The 21,305-nt window shown below is 34.7% G+C and overlaps 1 protein-coding gene across 1 annotated transcript in view; it reads left to right on the forward strand.

Moving 5' to 3' along the window:
* The first annotated feature begins 1,752 nt into the window (after positions 1–1,752).
* The window catches only part of LOC134260686 (reversion-inducing cysteine-rich protein with Kazal motifs-like), a 56,402-nt gene continuing 36,849 nt past the window's right edge, over positions 1,753–21,305 (forward strand). The window contains exons 1-3 of the mRNA XM_062743231.1: positions 1,753–1,942; positions 5,662–5,717; positions 13,049–13,123. Of these exons, the coding sequence (XP_062599215.1) occupies positions 1,888–1,942; positions 5,662–5,717; positions 13,049–13,123 (186 nt within the window). The 5' untranslated portion in view covers positions 1,753–1,887. The remainder of the gene's footprint in view (positions 1,943–5,661; positions 5,718–13,048; positions 13,124–21,305) is intronic.

Here is a 21,305-nt window from a genome sequence, read left to right on the forward strand (position 1 = left end):
TTTTTTGGAGTCGCTTGTAAATGTGGGATTTTGTATTTCAGGGGATACATGTACAGGTCTTATGCATGTAAATATTGTATTTTACATCAATCTGTACACGCACAAGTGGCTAACTAACGAAATAGGCAATGTAGCGGTAATGTATACTTTTATATGTATCGGTAACGTCATGTTTTTTGTAGCGATAATTGGTATGTAGCGGTAATGAAAATTTTGAAAATGTAGCGGTAATGATACGCACCCGCTGGTGGACAGATGGTTTAATTGGTTAGAGCAACTGACTGGAGATTCAGGGGGCCGGGTTCCAATCCCGGTCTGGTCCGCACTTATATCCTCTCCCGTTACATCTGGAGCCGTACCATGTCATGGAAGTGAGTTAGTGACAGGTACATATTAAAGACCTGTCAGGGAATTGGAAGATCCTAGACTGGTGTCTTCGGGGGCCGAAGGAAGATTGCATAAGGTTGATGTCTTTGGGGGCTGAATTAAGGAGGATAGCCTAGGCTGATGTCTTTGGGGGCCGAAGGAGGATAGCCTAGGTTGATGTGAATGTGGGGAGTGCTAAACCAGCAACATAAAGGTTAGCCCCGATTTTCAATGCAACAGCTATACTATCTGTACCTGTTGATATAACTTTGACCATTTACTAACGTGCTTCACTCTCGCTATTAAAAAAAAAAGACCGAATTGGACAGAGCTTGAGAAAAAGATTCTCGTCGAAGAAACATGTCCCAGTACGTCTGTCTTTGCCAAAAAAAGGTGGAGCCCCCCCCCCACCCATGTTCCGAGTTCCGACGCCTATAGAAAGAAAAGTAAGAGTAGAAGGGGCTAACATGTACTACTGTAAGGTCGTAACATTACACCGTGCGCGACATTCAGAAGTTAATTTCTCATCATTAGATTTTTCAACAGGTAAAATGTCCTTATTGTCCACAGTATTAAGCCGCCATTCACATTTAAATAATTCCATTAACTTTAACAAACAAGGGTTGGCAGGTATCGCGGTGCGGATTATTAAACTGACCGCCCGCTCGGTTAATAAAAGAGAAATTCTGGTGCTCCATTCAACCCCTTTTACCTTTACGAGAACAAATACCTCCGACATACCTGGCGTGTTTTATTAAACGATAGGGTTACAGACTACTAATTTTACCCCTATTTCATTGACCACTCAAGTAGTTCCAGTTTAAAAATAGAGGTTTTTTCTTAAAAATTCTATGGGGTGTTTATGAAGTAGAATGGGGTTATTTTTGGGCATAAATGGAAAGGAGAGGGTCTGAAAAAAATTATAAAAATGATAATAATGGGAAATTTTGCTTTTAAGTGCGTAGTAGGAAGGGTGTAAAGAGGCCCATATTTACCCTTTCCTCGAAGAGAAAGTGAAAAAAGCAGGGTAGGGGTTATTTGCCAGGCCATAAAAAGACTTGCAGACTATGAATGTTCCTGAGAACTTGGTAAATTTTTGGACTTGAAATGGTCTTACTCTGTGCCAAGTTTCAGGTAAGTTGAGCCGGTGTAATTTTTTAAAATATTTTTTATGTTATAAAGGAATGTATAGCAAAATAATTGGTAGTCTGTGTCCATAGGAAGAAAATATATTTTAAAAATTAATGGAATCAACATGATTTCGTATATTGAACAGAAAGAAAATAATTAGTTCCCTTAAATTGTATAGCCATGCCGTGTAGTTAAAAAAAATACGCGTGCTTCATCGAGCGTGTCGAAAAATATGACATTTACTTAGGGAGGTAAAGGGAACAGCCATTGTATCGCTATACACGGAAAGCACATTGCTAAAAGATCGGTTCGCGAAAATGTTCAGTGTTGATAGTTATACGAAGGGAGTAAGATGCGTGAATATCGAGTGCATATTGTGAATTTACCGACATGATTGTGTATATATTATTCTCCATAGGGCTAATATCACACGTTAGTTGCAAAGGTAAGTTTTTCACCTTCACGAGCGCTGTAGATGAAAGGATTTTCTCTCCCTCTCTTCTCTCGCTGTGTGTATTGGATTTCACATGTTTTGTGTGTACATACCGCCATAGCAGGTCGAAAAACGGTGAACACGGTCTTGATACACAAAAAAGCTAAGTCCCCAATGGGGCCAAACATATAAATAAAATGTAAGTTATTTACAGTCATTTAATAGATTTATATATCCGATTTTGTTAATGGTTATGCCGTGACCCCATTCAGGTGAAATCACTCGTATCGGAGTTAATGCAGCGAGGAGACGGCTTTTTGTAATTATATCGACTTTTTTTTCTTCAGAAAAGCAGATCGTTAATTTTTTTTTTAATTTTCTAGTTCTGTTAAGTATTATACAGATTTAAAAGGTGACGAAATTAATCTTCATACAAAATCTCTCTCTCTCTGTCATGTTCATTTTTGCACATAACTTTTTGGGATTCAATAAAATATTATATATATCATATTTTATAAATTAATTATTTGGATGAATATTTTTCAACATATAATTTTATTATCAATATTAACATTATTTTGCATTTATCTGAAAGCTTAATTGGGTATTTATAAAGTTCTCAAGAAAAAAAAATCATTTTAATTTGTGTGATTTATATAAAAAAAACCACACACACCAATATAAAATTAATTATTATTTATACCATATAATTTGGATTCCTCTTCACTGTGTCATTGTAAAGTTCCTTATTTGAATCTTCAAAATTTGTTTGCAACGATTTCCTTCTGTCACTTAATTAAAATGTGATACTTTAATAATCATGATAATGATTAGGCTTTATGTTCGTAAGAATGGGTTTCAATATTCTTTGTCTGCAGCAAGTGATATTCATTAAAAATGTAATTTTTTCATCCAATTTCAAATGTACCAACTTTAAAGTTATTAGAATTTGATAAGATAGAGTGCATCATATTTAAAGATTCCAAGATTTACCAGCTTACTATGCTCAGCAGATCTGGTTTTGATTTATTATATTCTTTCATAATTATCATGATTATAGATCAAATCTGACAGCTATTTAAGGTGCAATCTATAAATTTATTATTCAGAGTCAAAATGTGATGATATACCGTGATATAAAAAAAAAAAACCCTGAAACACTCAGACATTAAACATGAAATGCATATTTATCATAAATAGATGGTAATTTTTTTAAAAGAGATTTTCATCCAAAGTGTATGAATTATATATTATGTACATTTGAAAAAAAAAAAATTTATAAAGCTTGATTATTTTAGCTGCTTTATTCAGTGACAAAGATAGTAAAATATTTTAGTTTACTTGATTCCCCTATCTCCCTCTCTCATTTCTCTCTCTCTCTAATCTCTTTTTCTCTCTCCTCTTTCTCTCTTTCCTCTCTCTTTCTAAGACTCTCTTTCTTCCTCTCTCATTATGACCATATCTCTCTCTAAGACTCTGTTTCTCTATATAAGACTTTCTTTCTCTCCCTCTCTCTTCATGACCTTCTCTCTCTCCAAGACTCTTCCTTTCTCTTTCTTTCTTTCTCTCCCCCTCTCTCTATTACTCTCTTTCTCTAAGCTTTCTTTCTCTGTCTCTCTCACTCTTTCTTTCTCATAAGACTCTCTCGCTCTCTCTCAGCCCATTGTGTGGATATCTTTTCAAGTCCATGTTGAAATTTAATGGTAATAAATAATTATAATTAGTTTGGAAATGGAAAGGATACTTAAAATGAAGGTGGAAATAAACTGGATACCTACAACAAACATGAAGCTGGATAGGATACTTATAAAATGTAGGTGGAATGGGTTAAGATTAAGTTAGACCTAAATGTAGTAGGAATCAAGGATAGTACACATAAAATCATGTGAAACTGGATTGGATACTTAAATGTCAGTTGATTGATTGATTTTGTATTGTTTAACGTCCCTCTTGAGAAATTTTCACTCATATGGAGACGCCACCACTTACCCATAGAGATCTGTAAATTTTGTCCTATACTCAGAACTCGGGACATTTGAGCAGGGAGGGATCTTTATTGTGCCAGCACAGGGTCTACTGTGACACGGGGCTTCGGTTTATACGGTCTTATCCGAAGGACCGGCTTCTAAATCCCACAGTTGGATTTGAACCCACGATGTAAGGATCAACTCCATACTCTACCATTCTAGAGCACTGATGCTCTAGCCATTGGGCCACACTGGCTAATTATGTAACATGTATTTTAATACATGTAGTAAAACATTTTATAAATAAAATACATTCATGGACATTGGGACTTCATCATAGTTCATGCTAGACAGCAAAACATGTTTTTTTTATTTTTCAATTTGAACTAGAAAATTATGAAAAAAAAAATAACCAGATGTAATAATTTCTCGATAAAACCTATGAATTCACCTGTCCCCTGTAACTTCGTCATAACCGTGTGTTAAAATGCTTTAACCCAGCTGCAGATATTGATGTAAGAACTTAAAGAACAAAGGTGAATCCAAGGTGTTCACTAACTTTCCTTGCATCATATTACCATTTTGAAAAGTGAAACATATCCTGAAAGTTGGTTTTTTGAAAACCCCCGAAATATGATATTACTTAGGGTTTGTTGTATAATTTATGAATTTAAATTTTAGATATCCCCCTATGATGAAATTGACCCTTTTTTTTCATTTTTATGAATATTATCAAAACAATTGAAATAGGGATCGTATAGAAAATTAATATATTCAAATTCATAAGAAATGTATGCATTAGCATAATTTTTCCATTATTTTGATTTCGCCTGTTTTGATGTCATTCTTCTCTGACTCATAATTTTTGCATATAATTCAATGTAATACAAGATTTTTTATTCGATCGTTTAAGAAAGCAGGATTATTTTTCAGATTTTAATATTTATGAAGTCCTAAAAGACTTGCATGGTTTCCTTTCCATGGTTGTTCAGAAAATATAAATATGGCTGTGATATTAACGCCTGATATTCAGTATAATAATTTTCTTCTCATGTGAAATCAAGATACACTCAATCCAGTCAAAGTCCACCCCAGTCTGTTCAAGATCCTCCCCAAATATGGTCAAGATCCCTCAACTCAACCTCTTCAAGATCCACACTGACCCCAACCTTTAATAAGATATAACCCTGACCTACATGTAAAACCCATATCGCACACACACACACACACCCCACACACAAATCAAAATCTATCCCCCAAGCCCCAAGCCTTATCAAGATTCATCCTTAAACACCAACCCCCCAGTCCCCCCCCCCCCCCACCCAGTCAAACAGAAAGAAACTAGTGAAGACCCCCCTACCAACCCCATCTCAAAGACCCATTCCCATCTCACAAAGATTTTTTCCAAGTTTAGTATAAATCTTCTAAATGTGAGCTTCAATCTAAGAAAAAAAAATAGTTCTGTTTTATGATATGTCATAAGATGAAAAGGTTTATCGTAACTACTTAGAGAACTTGAAATAAAATGGGGTCAGTTGTGTAAGTTATAAGTGTGTACTTGTTATTTCCTTGTATGGAATATTACAACGTCAGTCAGTAAAACTACATGTACTCATTTATTAGAAGACAATATACTTAATATTTCCAGTTAGGATTATTAAAGTGTTTTTGTTTAGTAAATGTAATTTTTTCAGACTGATACATTTGGTAGATAGTTATTTTGTACATGTATAAAACTTTTAAATGGGACTTTTTCTGTTGTAGCCCCTCAATGTTGCAGCACAGTAAAGGACGAGGAGTGCCGAACAGCCTGTTCTACGGTAAGGGAAAGAACTCGGTAAATCAAGACATATTGGGGAAGAAAAAATAAAACAAGATGTGTTTTTGAAACACTGATGCCCGGGCTGTGAGGCAGCTTGTGGGGAGGTTTGAACTTTCTCAAACGCAAGTCAAACTCTAAGGTCAAGGTCAAAATGGTTGGTATCTAAGGGAAGGTCTTGTCATAAGGAATAACCTGTGACATATGAAAGCCCTAGTGCTCAACAGGGTGTTCAAAAGTTATGGCCAAGGTTAAACATTTTTATAAAGTAGGTCAAATTCTGAGGTCAAGGTCAAAAGGTCAGAAATATTTATACCCATTGTCTGAAAGGTCTTGTCACAATGAATACACATGTAAAGTAGCTTTCCTATGTATGAAAACCATATAAACTCTTTGGTTATCTCAAAGTTAAGGATTATGACAATAATCTTCAAGATATCCAAAGATTTAAGATATCCAGGGTAAAATACTGAAGGAAGAAGGGGTTAATGGGATTTCAAAATCAAATTGACACATCCATCCCCGTATTTAAGATGTTAGTAGATTATGGTATATTAATTTTGGTGTACTAAATCATTAAGTGTACACATATGGATAGGTGAAATGTATACCATATAGCTAATGATAAAATTAAAAATAAATTCCTACTATATTTCTCTTAATTTTTTAAATTATTTCAACATTCTCTGTTGGTAACCATGGTGACGAGGCCCTTTTTAACTTTTTTGAACATTGAAAATCTCTTCTGTCGCCAGAACGGTCACATCAGAGACGCGAACACATCGCATGTGACATTTATGTCTCGACTGTGTCTTTTAACTTTAAGCATATGTTCCACACAGTGAGCAAAGATTATGATAATTTATTAAATATTATGTGCATATATAATTGATATAGAGTCACACTCAAATGATAGAATTATACATTAACAGAGCTCAAAGAAGTCTTCTATGTAAAGGTGTATCTTGAAGGAAGAACGTTAAAGAATTTTCATAATTAGAAATTTGAATTTCATTTCATTTAATATCTGCATTTAATTAAATGCAAAGCTGTCAAACTGGTGTGAATTTGAAAGCGGGTTTTATCTGATGAAACTTACATGTGAAATCTCGAGTTTTGTATAAATTAAGGGTCGGCAAGTATATGTAACTTTATCTGCAGATGTAATAGGTTCATGTAAGAATTCAAGCACATTTTATTATAAAGTACCTGTTTTGATTTCTAACTTTTTACAAACTTTAAGTTCATTATGTAATGGATGTATATGACTTTTAGTGATAAAGTTTTTTGGGGGGGTCTGAGAAGTTACAAGGAAATTCAATGCATTCAAACCTGCTGCTTCATTTTATTTTCGGTATATTTAGAAAAAAAATATAAAAAACCTTTAGGGAAATGATAGTTCCTCATTTCATTTCCTATCAGGGCAATTATTTTAAGAGTTGATTTTTGTATGAGAATCACTTTTGTAATATTAACTAACAGCTGTTAATACAAATCTTAGTATACATGTACCTAAATACTGCTTGGTAGGAAAATACATGTAAAAACAAACTTTTTCCCCAACTGTTTTTGGAAGAGAGTTAATGTGCAATATAAACATTCGACAAGAAGGCGTGTAGCTCTAAGTCATTACAAACAAACACACAGATCAGCCTAGAGGACCAGGGCTGGCTAGCTGTCAATCACAGGACCGACTTCTATTCCGGCTGATCAAAACGTTTTAAAGAGTCCGGGTGATTTATGACTGAGATAGGACAAGGGAGCTGTGATATTCTATACAGCTCTCCGTTACCAGTCTGTGTGGATCAATAATGTGTTCCCATTAACCCTGCCTTTATCTCCACACTATCTGTTAGGGTTTGTTATATAATCCAGACCTGCTGGCACAATGTATAGAGAGAGAGAAAAAAAACTTGTGACCTGTTTGAAAAGTTTTTTTTTTATTTTCATTTTTGGAGCTCTGAAGTGGTTTTTATGAGGTGGAAAAAGTCAATTGGAAAAGGACAATCATATATGATAGTTCCCTTCTGCTATTTAGTCTGTTAATTATGTCAAGGGGGAGGGGGGTGGGTGGGTAAGATCCCTGGAGAAGGTGTAGGACAAACTGACAGACAGACAAATTTCCTGTGAATGGGAATGTCTGGCAACTTGAGAACAATATGTCATTAGAAGATACATATATCTGTATTGTATTTCTCATCAGAAGAGTTAATTAAGAAATGAAATATTCAGACACTGTCTACAAAATATATTTTCAAAAAGTTCACAGATTGCTACTTTTAGTTCCAAGATTAAATAAATTAAGCTGTAAATTGTCACTGAAGGCAGAGCAGAGGTCAGTAGTATTTTAAGATATGGTACATGTACTAAATCGTAGACTGTAAGACTTGAAAAAATTGATATAATAGCGGACATTAAAGAAATTAAAAAGGGGTTTCAGGTTCCTGATTCCCTATCAGGATCAGCTTGCATTTGGGGGAATATCAGAATAACCGAAGGAATACTTCACATTTAAGGTTCAGGGAAAGTCCCTGGGTCTTAAGGAAAAACATGAATAGGGGTATTGTTAAATAATATTTCATTCACAAGGACTAGTGAAAACCAATTTTTAGTCAAAAAATGAAGAAAAAAAAATCAGGCTTGATACGTTGAATGACATAAAAAAATGTTTGAGATTAACATATCTTTATATACTGAGAATTAAAACAAAAATATATACAAATATAAATGTTACCATAACTTAAAGAAGATGATTTGTATGAAAAAAATGTGAGAAATTCCTGTGCAACTTTGGTCTGTTAAAATCTGATTAAGACATATATCCTTTTATTAAGATTTAATTAGATTTTGTCTCGGTACAGTATTTAATTTTAAATTCGCTTTCCCTTTTGGGAGGGTGTTTTCGGCCAACGGAAACAAACAGGGGGAGATAAATGACATCATCTAATTGCGACAAAAGAATTTAATAACGGCTGAAAAAATCCCGAGAGGCAACCCCTTATTAAGCCCAGGAGGACCTAGGGAACCTTTTTATACCCGTTTTAATTAAAACAGAGAGAGATTTGACGAGGTATAGCGTTTGTACACTGTCTGACACCTCATTTATTTCCGTAGAAGCCCTCCATGTTTACTCTCTTCTTATTAAGTCATGACTCCCCTCCGATTCCCAGGAATGTGACTTTTTTAGGGGAGGAGGAAGGTTTCAGACTTCACGGACGGACGCTGGATTAAGAAGAGACTACAGTGGGCTACTGTCTGCTCCGGATTTGTAAGATAATCCAAAGGAAATCCGACATTGAGCCTTTAGCTAACATGACTCTCTGCAATGTTAAGACTTGTGTACCTCTTATAACACAGCTTTTTTTGTTCTTCCAATGCCATTATCCAAAAAAAGGTTTTTATTTAGATGTCAATGAGACAAAGGGATATTCAATATATTCAAGAACCCCAAGGCTCATAGTTTTGAGATACTGTCAAATAGGCAGCAACTAATTTTTTAGGAGGAGAGGAAAATTTGATTAAGGGAAGGGGGTTCTTGTTTTCACTAATGCTAAGGGAGTCTTTATTTTTCATTATTACTGGGGGATCTATCAAAAAAGGCCCATAAGTTTGGATTGTGTCATCAAATTAAATAAGAGGGTAGTGTGAGATTGATTTTTTGGTAAGGGTTAAATTGAATTTATGTGCAAATTTGTTTAGTAGGCCACCAGGGACTAGCTTTTGGAGTGTTTGGTTTTTAGGTCTTTATGAACTTTGCTGTGATGGGTTATTGGTTTGTAGGTGGAGATTTGATTCTAAGTGAAATGAATTATTCAAACTCAATAAAGGTCATGTTGCCATGAAAAAAGGAAATTCAGAGAAAACAGTTCTGAAATTAAGTCATGCCCTTTTAGTAAATCTGTACTACTTCATCAGGTGTTCATGTGTATATTTCTCGAAGTCAAAACACAGGTGGGACAACATTACGTATAATATACTTTTTATCTGGAGAATATCTTTCCTGAATAATTAAGATAATGCAGAAGAGGCGGTTAAAATTCGGCTAAAACATTGAACATATCAGGTAATTGAATCAACTGTCCCCCCCTAGGGCACTTACTATAGCCGGGCGCAGTGGGAACTCCAAGCTTTCAGTTTTAAGAAATTGTTTAGAAAATTGGTTTTGTGATTTTTTGGAGAATTCTTGAACATTTACGGAAATCAGTTGCTATGGCAACATATCTATCGCCCCTCAATTCCAATTACCCAGGTGATGAGTTATGGGGTTTGTGTATCATTCAACTATTCATTGTTCAGAATTTGTTGGATGATGTCTCCATAGCAACTGGTTAAGACAAAAAAAAAAACCCTCTGGCACAAGATTTTATCCGTCAATGTCAGTGCTGTGTTGAAATACAGTTTTTTGGTTTCAGGGATGGAATTAAAAAGGACATTTATAAGTCTTCTTTATTGCATCTTTCCATGAATATAACTGCACTACAACTGCATATTATCAGACTTGTTACTATGAAAGATGTGATGATAATGAGTTCTTGCTGCCTTTTATAGAATAATAATTTAGTCAGCTGTATTTGTCAAATAAAAAAAATCGCAATTAGATTTTGTACTGACGTATTAGAATATCTGGCTTTTTCATGCATATTTAAACTTCATCACCTTGAATCTTGATTTTTTTCAAACCAGAAGAAAGGTTTTTTAATTAAAAGAATCTTTCTTGATTTAAATATAGATAAATTAATATTTATAGGAAAATAACTGTTCATTTTAATTTTCAACAAAAAAGGGGGAAAATGCCTTTCTTTCTGAATGTCATGAAGGTGATATTTGTAGAATTAACAGTGATTTAATTTTTTTTTGCAGAGGTTATAAATGGTGAAAGAAAATTTTAAAGCAGTTAGTAATCATAACTAGTCAATTATACAGTACGTTTATATAATGGCCCTGATCGAGTGACTATCTCATAGCCAGGAGTTCTCCTTGCATGTTTTTAAAGTCAAGCATTGATTTAATTATTTTCTCTCCGAAAAATGTGGCAATTTTCGAGAATGTTGGGGAAGCATTTATTTCTGATAACAGCGATTTTAGTCAGGCGTTTTGCAGGCAATAAAATGTTATTTAGAAATGAAATTGAAGATAAGGGCCTCCGATTTATAATAGACTATCACTGTGAGCGGCTCTCCCATTATAGACTATTGCCCCTGACGCTCTGCAACACTAAAGTGCAGGAAAATTATTGCAGCCAGGAAAAAACGTGGTGAATAGGTCACTATTATAGTGTCACAGATTATTGAAAATCCAAGGCAATGTCATTAAAGCAATTTATTTCAGCTGAAGATAGAAAATATATTATATTTAAGTTTATAAAAGTTAAATTTTTTAAAAAAGTTTAAAAGGGTAGGAGGAAAAGTTATTTTGAATGGAAATTTTATAAGAAATATAATGCATGGAAAAGTTGCAATGAAATTAGATGGGTATTTAAGATTTAGACTCCTAAGATTTGTACCTATTGAATGTTAATTCAAATCAAGCAAATTTCCATCCCTCCTCCACCCCCTCACCCCTCCCAATTTTCGTCTTCAGTGATCATCCATAATCTACCTTCATTCTGTTGAATTTTTACCAAGAATTCACACACATAGACTCACCAGGAGAGGGATCCTTCCTGTTGAATTTCATGAAGAATGGAGAGGGAAAGGGGATGACAGAGAGTAAAAGTGTAGAGAGAGAGAGAGGGAGGGTCTGATTAGAGAGAGAGAAGAGGGGAAGGAGGAATTAGAGAGAGTTAGAAGAGGGAAATGAGAGAGTTTGATCAAGAGAGTAAGAAGAGAGAGAAAGAGAAAGAAAAGAGAGACTGGGAGGGGGAATGATAGAGAGAGAGAGAGAAATCTGACAGAGAACTTGAGAAAGTACTTTAGCTGATATAATGGAGGTGATTTTAAGATCAGAGAGAATTAGCTGGGGAGAATGAGGTGGCTGGATATTGACTGGTATTAATAGCCGGCTCTGTTAGTGTAACTCAGCGGGAGCCTTTAACACATCTGGTGGCAATAGGGGAGAGAGATGGGCTGCCGTGGTGTTTAGAGATTTGGCAGCCCTCGTGGCTACCATTACTCCATTGTTTATAGGAGGGGAGATTTATGACCTGTACAATATTTACATTGTAGTAAATTGATTTCTGTACTGTCTGTTTATGGGAAGAAGGAGGAGTTAAGGGTGGAAAGGGGGGAATTGACAATTTTTTTTCAGTGGGTGTGGGTGGTTGTGGTGTTGGAGAGAGGGAAAGAGAGTTAAAACATTTTTTCAGTGAATGTGACAATATTAAAATATGGATATCAAACTGGAGACCTGAACTTAATTACAACACATAATGTTTTTGGCTCAGTCATTGTTAACAATGATATTTGATGTTTTTAATTTAATTTGTATGTTAAAATACATGTAAAATTATCAAGAGAATTTAATACTTTGAGTTAGAGATTCTCTGGATTCTCTCAGGAGAAAAGGACCATGATTACTCCCTCCCCAAAACACACACAGATATTAAAAGGAGCTGTGAGAATTTCTTTCTAGATTCAAGATTAAATGCTATGTCAAATTTTAAATGGTAGTAAAACAAGAGTATTCAAACACAAATAATAAAAAAAAATCAGTGATATTAACACTGTTAGCTTCGGTATGTGACAGTTTACCTGTCAGAATACTAATTCTTTTCCAATGTTGATCTTTTGTTTTATTATCGGAAAGTCAAAGGTTAAGATCATGTAGAGATGACAAGTTTACAATGTGTTAGGGCTGCCAAAATTATTCAGTTGACAGTCTGCCTTGAAATTCACAAGTAACAATTAAACTTCTGACATGTTTATAATTCAGTATGATAAATTTGTCTTTCCATATAAATGTCTCAGTCATGATATAATTTGTAAAAACAGAATATTTTCTACAAGTTATAGTACTGTATACTGTAGATGAATTCCAAAGTTATCCCCCTTGGTTTTTATTTAAATTCAGATATTGCTAGTGAAATTTCGATATTAAAAGTTGGTCATAGAAGATGAATATCTAGGGAACATTTTTTTGAATAGAAAAATGTAAAATCAATAGGCACTTATCCCCTTGCAACGTAGTGAGATGGGGATATATATCAACTTTTATCGACAGGCACTTGAGAGAGTGTGTTTAACAACTGATTTATGCAATAATTAACTGTGCTTAGTATAAAAGTTGGTTTACAGTAACTAAGGCACTTGAGAGAGTGTGTTTAATTTATGATTGTGCATTAGTGAGTCGAATTGTGCGAAATTTAAAAATTTTTATTTATATTTTTTAAAACAGCTGACCACAGCTGGAAACCAAAGAAAACAAATGGAACATCTGCTGGATGTGTCCAAGAGTTGTCATGGAGATCAGGTAATGAGATCAGGTATCGATGAAGCTATAATTTCCTCACTGTGTGTCTAGCTGTCAGTCTGTCCATTAACTTGTTATGGGGAGTTTTTTTTTCAGTTGCTTTTTAGCTCACCTGAGCAGAAGGCTCAAGTAAGCTTTTCTGATCACATTTTGTCCGGCGTCCGTCTGTTTCTGTCTCTCTGTGTGTAAACTTTTCACATTTTCGACTTCTTTTTGGGCCAGTTTCAACCAAACTTGCCACAAACATCCTCGAGTGATGGGGATTCAAGTTTGTTCTAATGAAGGGCCATGTAATTATGAATTAAGTGAAAAATTATTGGCATTTTTAAAAAATCTTATTCTCAAGAACCACTGGGCCAGGAAAGATGAAACTCATGTGGAATCATCCTCAGGTAGTGTAGATTCAACAAATTTTGGGCGGGGCCACAATGGCCGAACAAATTTTTACATAGAAATATATAGGAAAATTCTTGAAAAATCTTCTTCTCAAGAAATACAAAGCCATGATTGGTCATATTTATATGGAAGCATTCTCAGGTAGTGTAGATACAAGTTTGTTCAAATCATGAACCCCCAGGGATAGGGCGGGGCCACAATGGCTGACCAAAGTTTTACATAGAAATATATAGGAAATTTCTTTAAAAATCTTCTTTTCAAGAATAACAAAGCTATGATTGGTAATATTTACATGGAAGCATCCTCAGATAGTGTAGATTCAAGTTTGTTCAAATCATGACCCCTGGGGTAGGGCAGGGCCACAATGGCCAACCAAAGTTTTACATAGAAATATATAGGAAAATTCTTGAAAAATCTTCTTCTCAAGAAATACAAAGGCATGATTGGTCATATTTATATGGAAGCATCCTCAGGTAGTGTAGAATCAAGTTTGTTTAAATCATGACCCCCAGGGGTAGGGTGGGGCCACAATGGCCGACCAAATTTTTACATAGAAATATATAGAAAAATTCTTTAAAAATCTTCTTTTCAAGAATAACAAAGCCATAATTCATCATATTTATATGGAAGCATCCTCAGATAGTGTAGATTCAAGTTTGTTCAAATCATGACCCCCGGGGTAGGGCGGGGCCACAATGGCTGACCAAAGTTTTACATAGAAATATATAGGAAAATTCTTGAAAAATCTTCTTCTCAAGAAATACAAAGGCATGATTGGTCATATTTTTGGAAGCATCCTCAGGTAGTGTAGATTCAAGTTTGTTCAAATCATGACAGGGCGGGGCCACAATGGCCGGCCAAAGTTTTACATAGAAATATATAGAAAAATTCTTTAAAAATCATCTTCTCAAGAATAGTAAAGCTATGAATGGTCATGGGACTTTTTTTGGATTAAAACTTTTCAATAATAAACCAATTTTCTACTTTTTCATAGCCACAGTGCTCAGCTAGGTGAGCGATGTGGCCCATGGGCCTCTTGTTTGGGAGTACAAGAGTAGAAGTATTTATTTAAGTACTAAGAAGGAGTAACAGATTAGGTTATTGACTTTTATTGAGGTGGAGAAGTGTGAAGGAATTTGTATTTGTTGAAATGTGACAAGCTCATGCTTAACTAGTTGATACTCCAGAGTACAAGAGTAGAAGGCTTCATGGCACCAAGTAACAGATTTAGGATATTGACTTTCAATGAGGTTACAGAGATGTCTGAAGGAATAAGTATTTTTTGAAGTGTGATATAATTCCTAATGTAATAATGTCCTATATGACTATAAATTTTATGTGATACTAGTCTTTGGGAATAATTTTCTTGAAAAATTTGATTTACTTCAGCATGTTTGGCCTAATTTGCTGAAAATTGTTCCCTAATAACAACAAATTGTTACCTTTTGAATTTTGATTAAATCAGGTTTGGCAGGAAGAGGTTCTGTATTCTTTGTTGTTTTTTGTCCTAATCGAGTTTACACTTTGTTAAATTGAATGATGAGGATGAGGCATTTGGAAATGTTGGCTGTTTAGAAAAGACATTATTACATTATCATTATGATACTAAATAATTGTGAATACATTGTATAATGAGTATTACTGTTATTGCATCAAATTATATTATACATAGCCGTTAGCCACATATTATATCTGTTTTCCCTCTTAACTGATTTTTATCTCAGTTAATTTATGATTTTATACGAAACATAAATGTTGGTATATTAGATTAAAACCAATAACTCTCTCTCTCTCAGAAAATGTCATGCATCAGAAGTTAAAAAGGCCAAATTATTACAAAGTTTATGGACATGCAGTAAAAACAGTGATAATGTAGGCCTACCATTTGTTTGAGTGCTTATTACAGTAAAACTTGGTTATTTTAGGAATCACTGTTTATTTAGTATAGTATGCCAGGGCATCAACGCTAGTGGGAAACATGGAATAATTTGCATAACAGGCAAAGCCCATTATGCGTAAATTATCCTATGTTTCCGACTTGTGTTGATGTCCCTGGTATACTATACTAACTAGACAGTGATTCCTTATATTTCTATTTCATTCTGAAATAAAAATGTAAATTTAGATTTTAAAATATCTAGACATAGATTAAAATTACACGAGGACTCCCATGCCAATATTTCAATATCCCTCGCCCATTGACGTCAAACACAAACACAGCTGCACTTTTTATTGGAATGGATTTTTTAACAGTTATTTTGTCCTGTTAAACTGGTAATTCATATATTCGGATGCTTCACATATCCGGACAAATTGACTAGGAACCAAAGCATCCAGATAAATGAGGCTCCACTGTTCTGTTATAACTTAAACACATAAAATTTATCCTGTTTGTATGCTAATGTCATATGATAATGGTGCCACCATATTGCCATAACTGTTACAAAATATTGTTGTTATTTGTACATGAACTTAGGATTGGTGACTTTGGCAAAAAGGGGTGAGCCACCTTAATATGTACTGGTGTTACATGAGCACCCTTAATGTGTACTTTAAGTCTCTGTTTATCTGGCAGTGAAACAACCAGTAGCCTTGTCTTGTTTTTAAGAGTGTATGGATGATTGGAAAAGTCACGGATCACTTCATTCAAGAGAAAACCCAGTGTAAAGATTGGGGCTGCTCATTAAGCATGTGAAGTTAATTTTTGTGTGTTTGTTTATTTTTTTTTGGTTTGACCTTGGTCTGATTTTATTGACCAAACAGGAATGAATCACAAAGTTTTAAGGACACTCAATAATTGGAAAGTGCATTATACTGGTGCTAAAAGCCATTAAAGCCAAAGTTCTTTTTTATTTGAATATTCTTCCGGAGGGTTATTGACCAGTTGACAAAAAAGTGCCCTAAGCATTAACCTGATTAAGTTTGAGTTTAAAAGGTGCTTTGCAACAGTGCTTTGTAGATCAAGTTTTCTGGGGAACTCTTATTTTTTTTTATCAAGGTCATTTAAAATGGAATTGCCTACACCTGAATTTGCACCCGTGTTCTTTATGTCTATGTTAAAATATATGACATTGGATAGGCAGAATGGGGTGGGGGGGGGTTAGAAAACTTATTTATGTTGTATAAAACTTTTTTTGAATTCTTTGATGAATTTCTTCTTGTGTAGACATGCACAGTTCTTTTTAATTAAGATTCAGTTTTGAGAACTTGATGTCTTGACATTTTATTTTCCACATTTGAGGAGTTACAGCTTTAATAGTTTGGTTCAATATTTTTTCCCCTGCATTGTTTTTCCATCTTAAAGCCCCAGGTCTTACATGTATATTAAGTATCGATTGCTGAAGGAATTAGGCAGGAATTCAACTATTCTGTTAGACAGGTGAATATGGCTTCATTTATTTTCCTGGAAAATCAATAGGCTTTTGGCCTTTCTACCTTTGCAGGTAATCCATCAATGTGTCGCCCTGTCTGACTGTAAACTCAGAGAGAATTCCAGAGGCTGATGTGGTGTACTATACTGCTTCATTTGAGTCATTTAGGGTCAGGCACCATTATACCAGCTATTTTCAAATTTACCTTTTTGACCAGTTAGAGCTGTCGATGGCTAGTGGTCAGTTTGATTACATTCAGTACATTCAAACTGTGTGATTTCACATTCTTTGTAACTGGACATTTAGTGTCATACATTACATTTATTAAAAAGGAATTATCTCCCCTGAATTTAATCTGATAGAAATCATACATGGTTAAGTGTACAATAAATTGTCTCCCTTTAACGCACTCTTCAGAAGAAATCCCATAGACTTCTCTGACCCTTTCTGAATCCAAAACTGAGGTAACCTCATCAAGACATCATTAAACAGTGAAGTGAATGATCTTTCCTCCTACTTCACATTTAAATTTCAATTGACTTCCACATACACTGTGTACATTAGGGGAGATTCAGCTAAGATTGATTACGGACTGCCCTCGTCAGACACTCTGTTTGTTTGGGAGATGGATTGCTCTGTTTTTTTTGTCTTTGTTGAATGAAGATGTTAACATTTCTTCAAATTGATTAAATTAGCATAGTACATGTTATATTTAATTTACCAAGTCCATCAATTATTTTTATCTCACGCAAGTTTGGCACTCTCTTTTTTTTTGCAGATTTAAATGACTTAAACCTTTGTTGGGGGGTCATTTTTGGAAGGAAAAAATACAATTATAAAAGATAAGAATTTAATGTTAAGAATTTCTATAACCTCAACATATTTGAATTAGGATTATGTGCCTTTGCTCAGATGTGTTAGGATTATGTCCCTTTGCTGTGCCTATTGTTGAAGGATTGTGTCTCTTTGCTGTGCCAATTGTGTAAGGATTATGCCCCTTTCTCTGCTCGTTATGTAAGGATTATGCCCTTTTCTCTGCTTGTTATGTAAGAATTATGCCCCTTTGCTCTGCTTGTTATGTAAGAATTATGCCCCTTTGCTCTGCTTGTTATGTAAGGATTATGCCCCTTTGCTCTGCTTGTTATGTAAGGATTATGCCCCTTTGCTCTGCTTGTTATGTAAGGATTATGCCCCTTTGCTCTACTTGTTATGTTAGGATTATGCCCCTTTGTTCTACTTGTTATGTTAGGATTATGCCCCTTTGTTCTACTTGTTATGTAAGGATTATGCCCCTTTGCTATTTCTGTTGTGTGAGGAGGATTATGCCCCTTTGCTCTGCTTATGTTAGGTAAGAATTATGCCCCTTTGCTCTGCTTGTTAGGTAAGAATTATGCCCATTTGCTCTTTCTGTTGTGTGGGGAGGATTTTGTGCCTTTGCTCTGCTGTGTTAGAATTATTCCCCTTTTCTCTTTGTCTGTGAAGATTATCCCCCAACACACTTATGTTTTATAATTAAGTTTATGTTTTTGCACTGCCTGTTGTGTAAGGATTATGCCTATTTGCTCTGCCTCTTTTGATAGGATTATGCCCCTATGCTGTACCTGTCGTAGTAGGATTATGCCCTTTTGCTTTTCCTTTCAATAGATTCCCTATTATTGTGTCATTCCTTTATTTAGGCAAAACTTTACATACATGTTTAATTACTGTGCTTTTATTTATCAAATGTTTAGGTGCCAATGTATGAATGAAAAGAATTCAAAGCCTTATTCTTTCTGTGTAAAAAAATGATTATTCCAGAGAACTTAAAGCAACCAAACTGTCAAATACCCGTATTATGTTTCAGACCCCATGTCACAAAGCATGGTGTATGCTTTCCTAGGAGGTAAAAAATTATGTCATTGACAAGCAATTAGAAATACTGTGTGCCAATATTTCTTTTTGATACTTTTTTGGGGTGGGTATTTTCTTACATGAATGACACATAATGAATTAGCATTTACAAGCTGTCAGAAATTTAAATTCCAGTTAGGGTTTTTTTTTTTTAATAAGAACATTATAAGCTTTAATTACTATAGTGTCACTGTTGTGGTATTGCCAGACTTTAGTCAACCTTCCCCCGAAGAAGAAATGCTAAGAAAAAATAATTTATTTCTGTCCTTATACATAAAATAAATTGTACTTAATATTATTATCATACTTGACATGCTCAAAATAAATTTTAGAATAATATGTGAAAAAATATTGCTATGGCCATTCTTTATATATGTTATTTTAACAGTACAATTTTAGTGAGACAAAATTTGAAATATCAGTGCTACAGGATTCTTTCTACAAGCTATATAGATGAAGCTATATGCTGGAATTTCTATAATATCAGCCAACCTTGACCGGGGAATTTGACAATGTGATGGATGGTGCCTAATTCTGTACAGAGGCCTTTTATCAATTGTCCTGTAGAGACAGTTTGGGGGGAAGAAGCCGGGGGATAATCATTTCTGTCAGGTCTGAGAAATTACACAGCTGCCCCTGTCAGCTTGCTGGGGTGCTGTATGGTCAGGCCATTCATCAGGTATTGTCAGATTCTGATAGACTTGACCAGGGGATACTAGGACTATAGAAACATAACTCTTATTAATATTCCATTGATGTTCATTAAAGTACTGCTCAGTTTGTGATAAATTATGCAATTTGGAATATTAGAGGTTTTTAAGGGGAAAAAATCAGTAGATGCAGATCTAGATTTAAGGGCCAAATTCTTGTATTTTTTTGAAGGATGGTTTTTTTCTATCATCATCCTCTTATGATGGCCACATTTTAAAGATTTCTAGATGTTAAATTTCCATCCTGATTTTACCAGAGTTTTCTCCTATAAGACTCCTCTCCCCTCATTCTACCCTCAAGTAAGTCTGATGCTATCTTGCGTTTCCTCTCCATCTCTAGCCCTTTCCCTTCTTGTTTTCCCTTGTTAAAGACCAGGCCCCAAGACCATAAATTGAGAATAGACTTAAGTCAAACTTTCAAACTATCATAAATTTTGAAATAATTTTGATATTGAAACAAAATTTTTATCATATATTTTTATTAAAATATCACACAACATTGCACTTAATTTCTAAGCAAATACATTAAACAAAATTCAAGATATTTAAAATCAAAATTTTGACTTAAGTCTATTCTCAGTTTATGGTCAAATTCCAAGGCTATTAACCTAAAATTCTTCCTTTATGTTAAGCCAAACCCCTATTTCTGTAAGGTTTCCCTCCTTTTTGTTCTTTCTTTGGGTAGTTGATCATGCTGTCCCTCCATCCCCAATATTCCCTTCCTCATTATTCTTCCCGTAACAAGCCTTGCTCTTTTCTTCCCCCTGGCTTGTCCATGATGCATCCTTTGACCTAATGATTTTGCCTTGCCTCAAGGTCCCAGGTTCCTCCTCATTCTTGCCTTGTTAAGCCTTGCTTACCTCATTCCCCCCCCCCCCTCCATAGGCCCATCTCTTACTCATTTAACCCTCCTTGAACCAGAACAGCCTTGACAATTTCCTTCACTTTGTCGCCATCTTTCTTTGTGATGAAATGCTTAGTCTACAGAAGCTAGTCTGACTGCACCCTATGTTTTCTTGCTGAGCAGACCTGCCCCTCATTTAAACCCCGTCTTTGTGTTGGACCAGGTCTTTTCTCAGTCCCACGCAGAAGTTAATCACTGAAATCCGATAATTTCAGGGAGGGGATGCTCCGACGATTATTTCTCATGACCGGGCATGCTGGGAGATTAAATGAACAGCTTTAGAAATGGTCCATGATGAATAGTCCTTTGAGATCAGCATTCATCCTTTCCTATCTGACTGATATAAAAGCTGAAAAAATATTTTGTAAATTAATGGCAAAGTCGTTGTCACTTTTTAGATATGGTCGTTGGTTAGTCAGTTAGTGTTTATCTCTTACTGATGTTTATTGTGATGGTACCCATAGAAATATTATTATTTGAAAGTTTCATTTTTATCGGTATTTTGGTCCGACAGATAGAAGATTTTAATGAATAAGAAGTACATCATTTTACATATCTTTTATAGAGTATATAACAGAGCGAAAGTTTCCATGTATGTTCTGTAAAACTGTCCCTCAGAAGTTAATTGCTCTTGTCTAATTAATGTCATTTTATGCAGGTTATGATTTAGGTGCTTCCTGTTAAAAGAAAAACCAACCAAAAAAATCTCTGCCACATTTATTTGTCTGGTTCCAACAGAAATGAAAAATGAAGACATTTCTCATGAAAAAAAGAAAGATAATTAATGAACTTCTGAGGCTTAAAAGCTTAATTGTTTATTGTTAAAGAGAGTGACCATGAAAGTTTTTTTTTCCTTTAGCATGTTTAGAATTCAAATTTAAAAAAAAAAAAAAATTCAGCCAATCATATTG

The sequence above is a fragment of the Saccostrea cucullata genome, unplaced genomic scaffold (assembly GCF_032062105.1).
Source record: "Saccostrea cucullata isolate Sc308-1 unplaced genomic scaffold, CSIRO_AGI_Scuc_v1 ctg1306, whole genome shotgun sequence".
Taxonomy (NCBI): domain Eukaryota; kingdom Metazoa; phylum Mollusca; class Bivalvia; order Ostreida; family Ostreidae; genus Saccostrea; species Saccostrea cuccullata.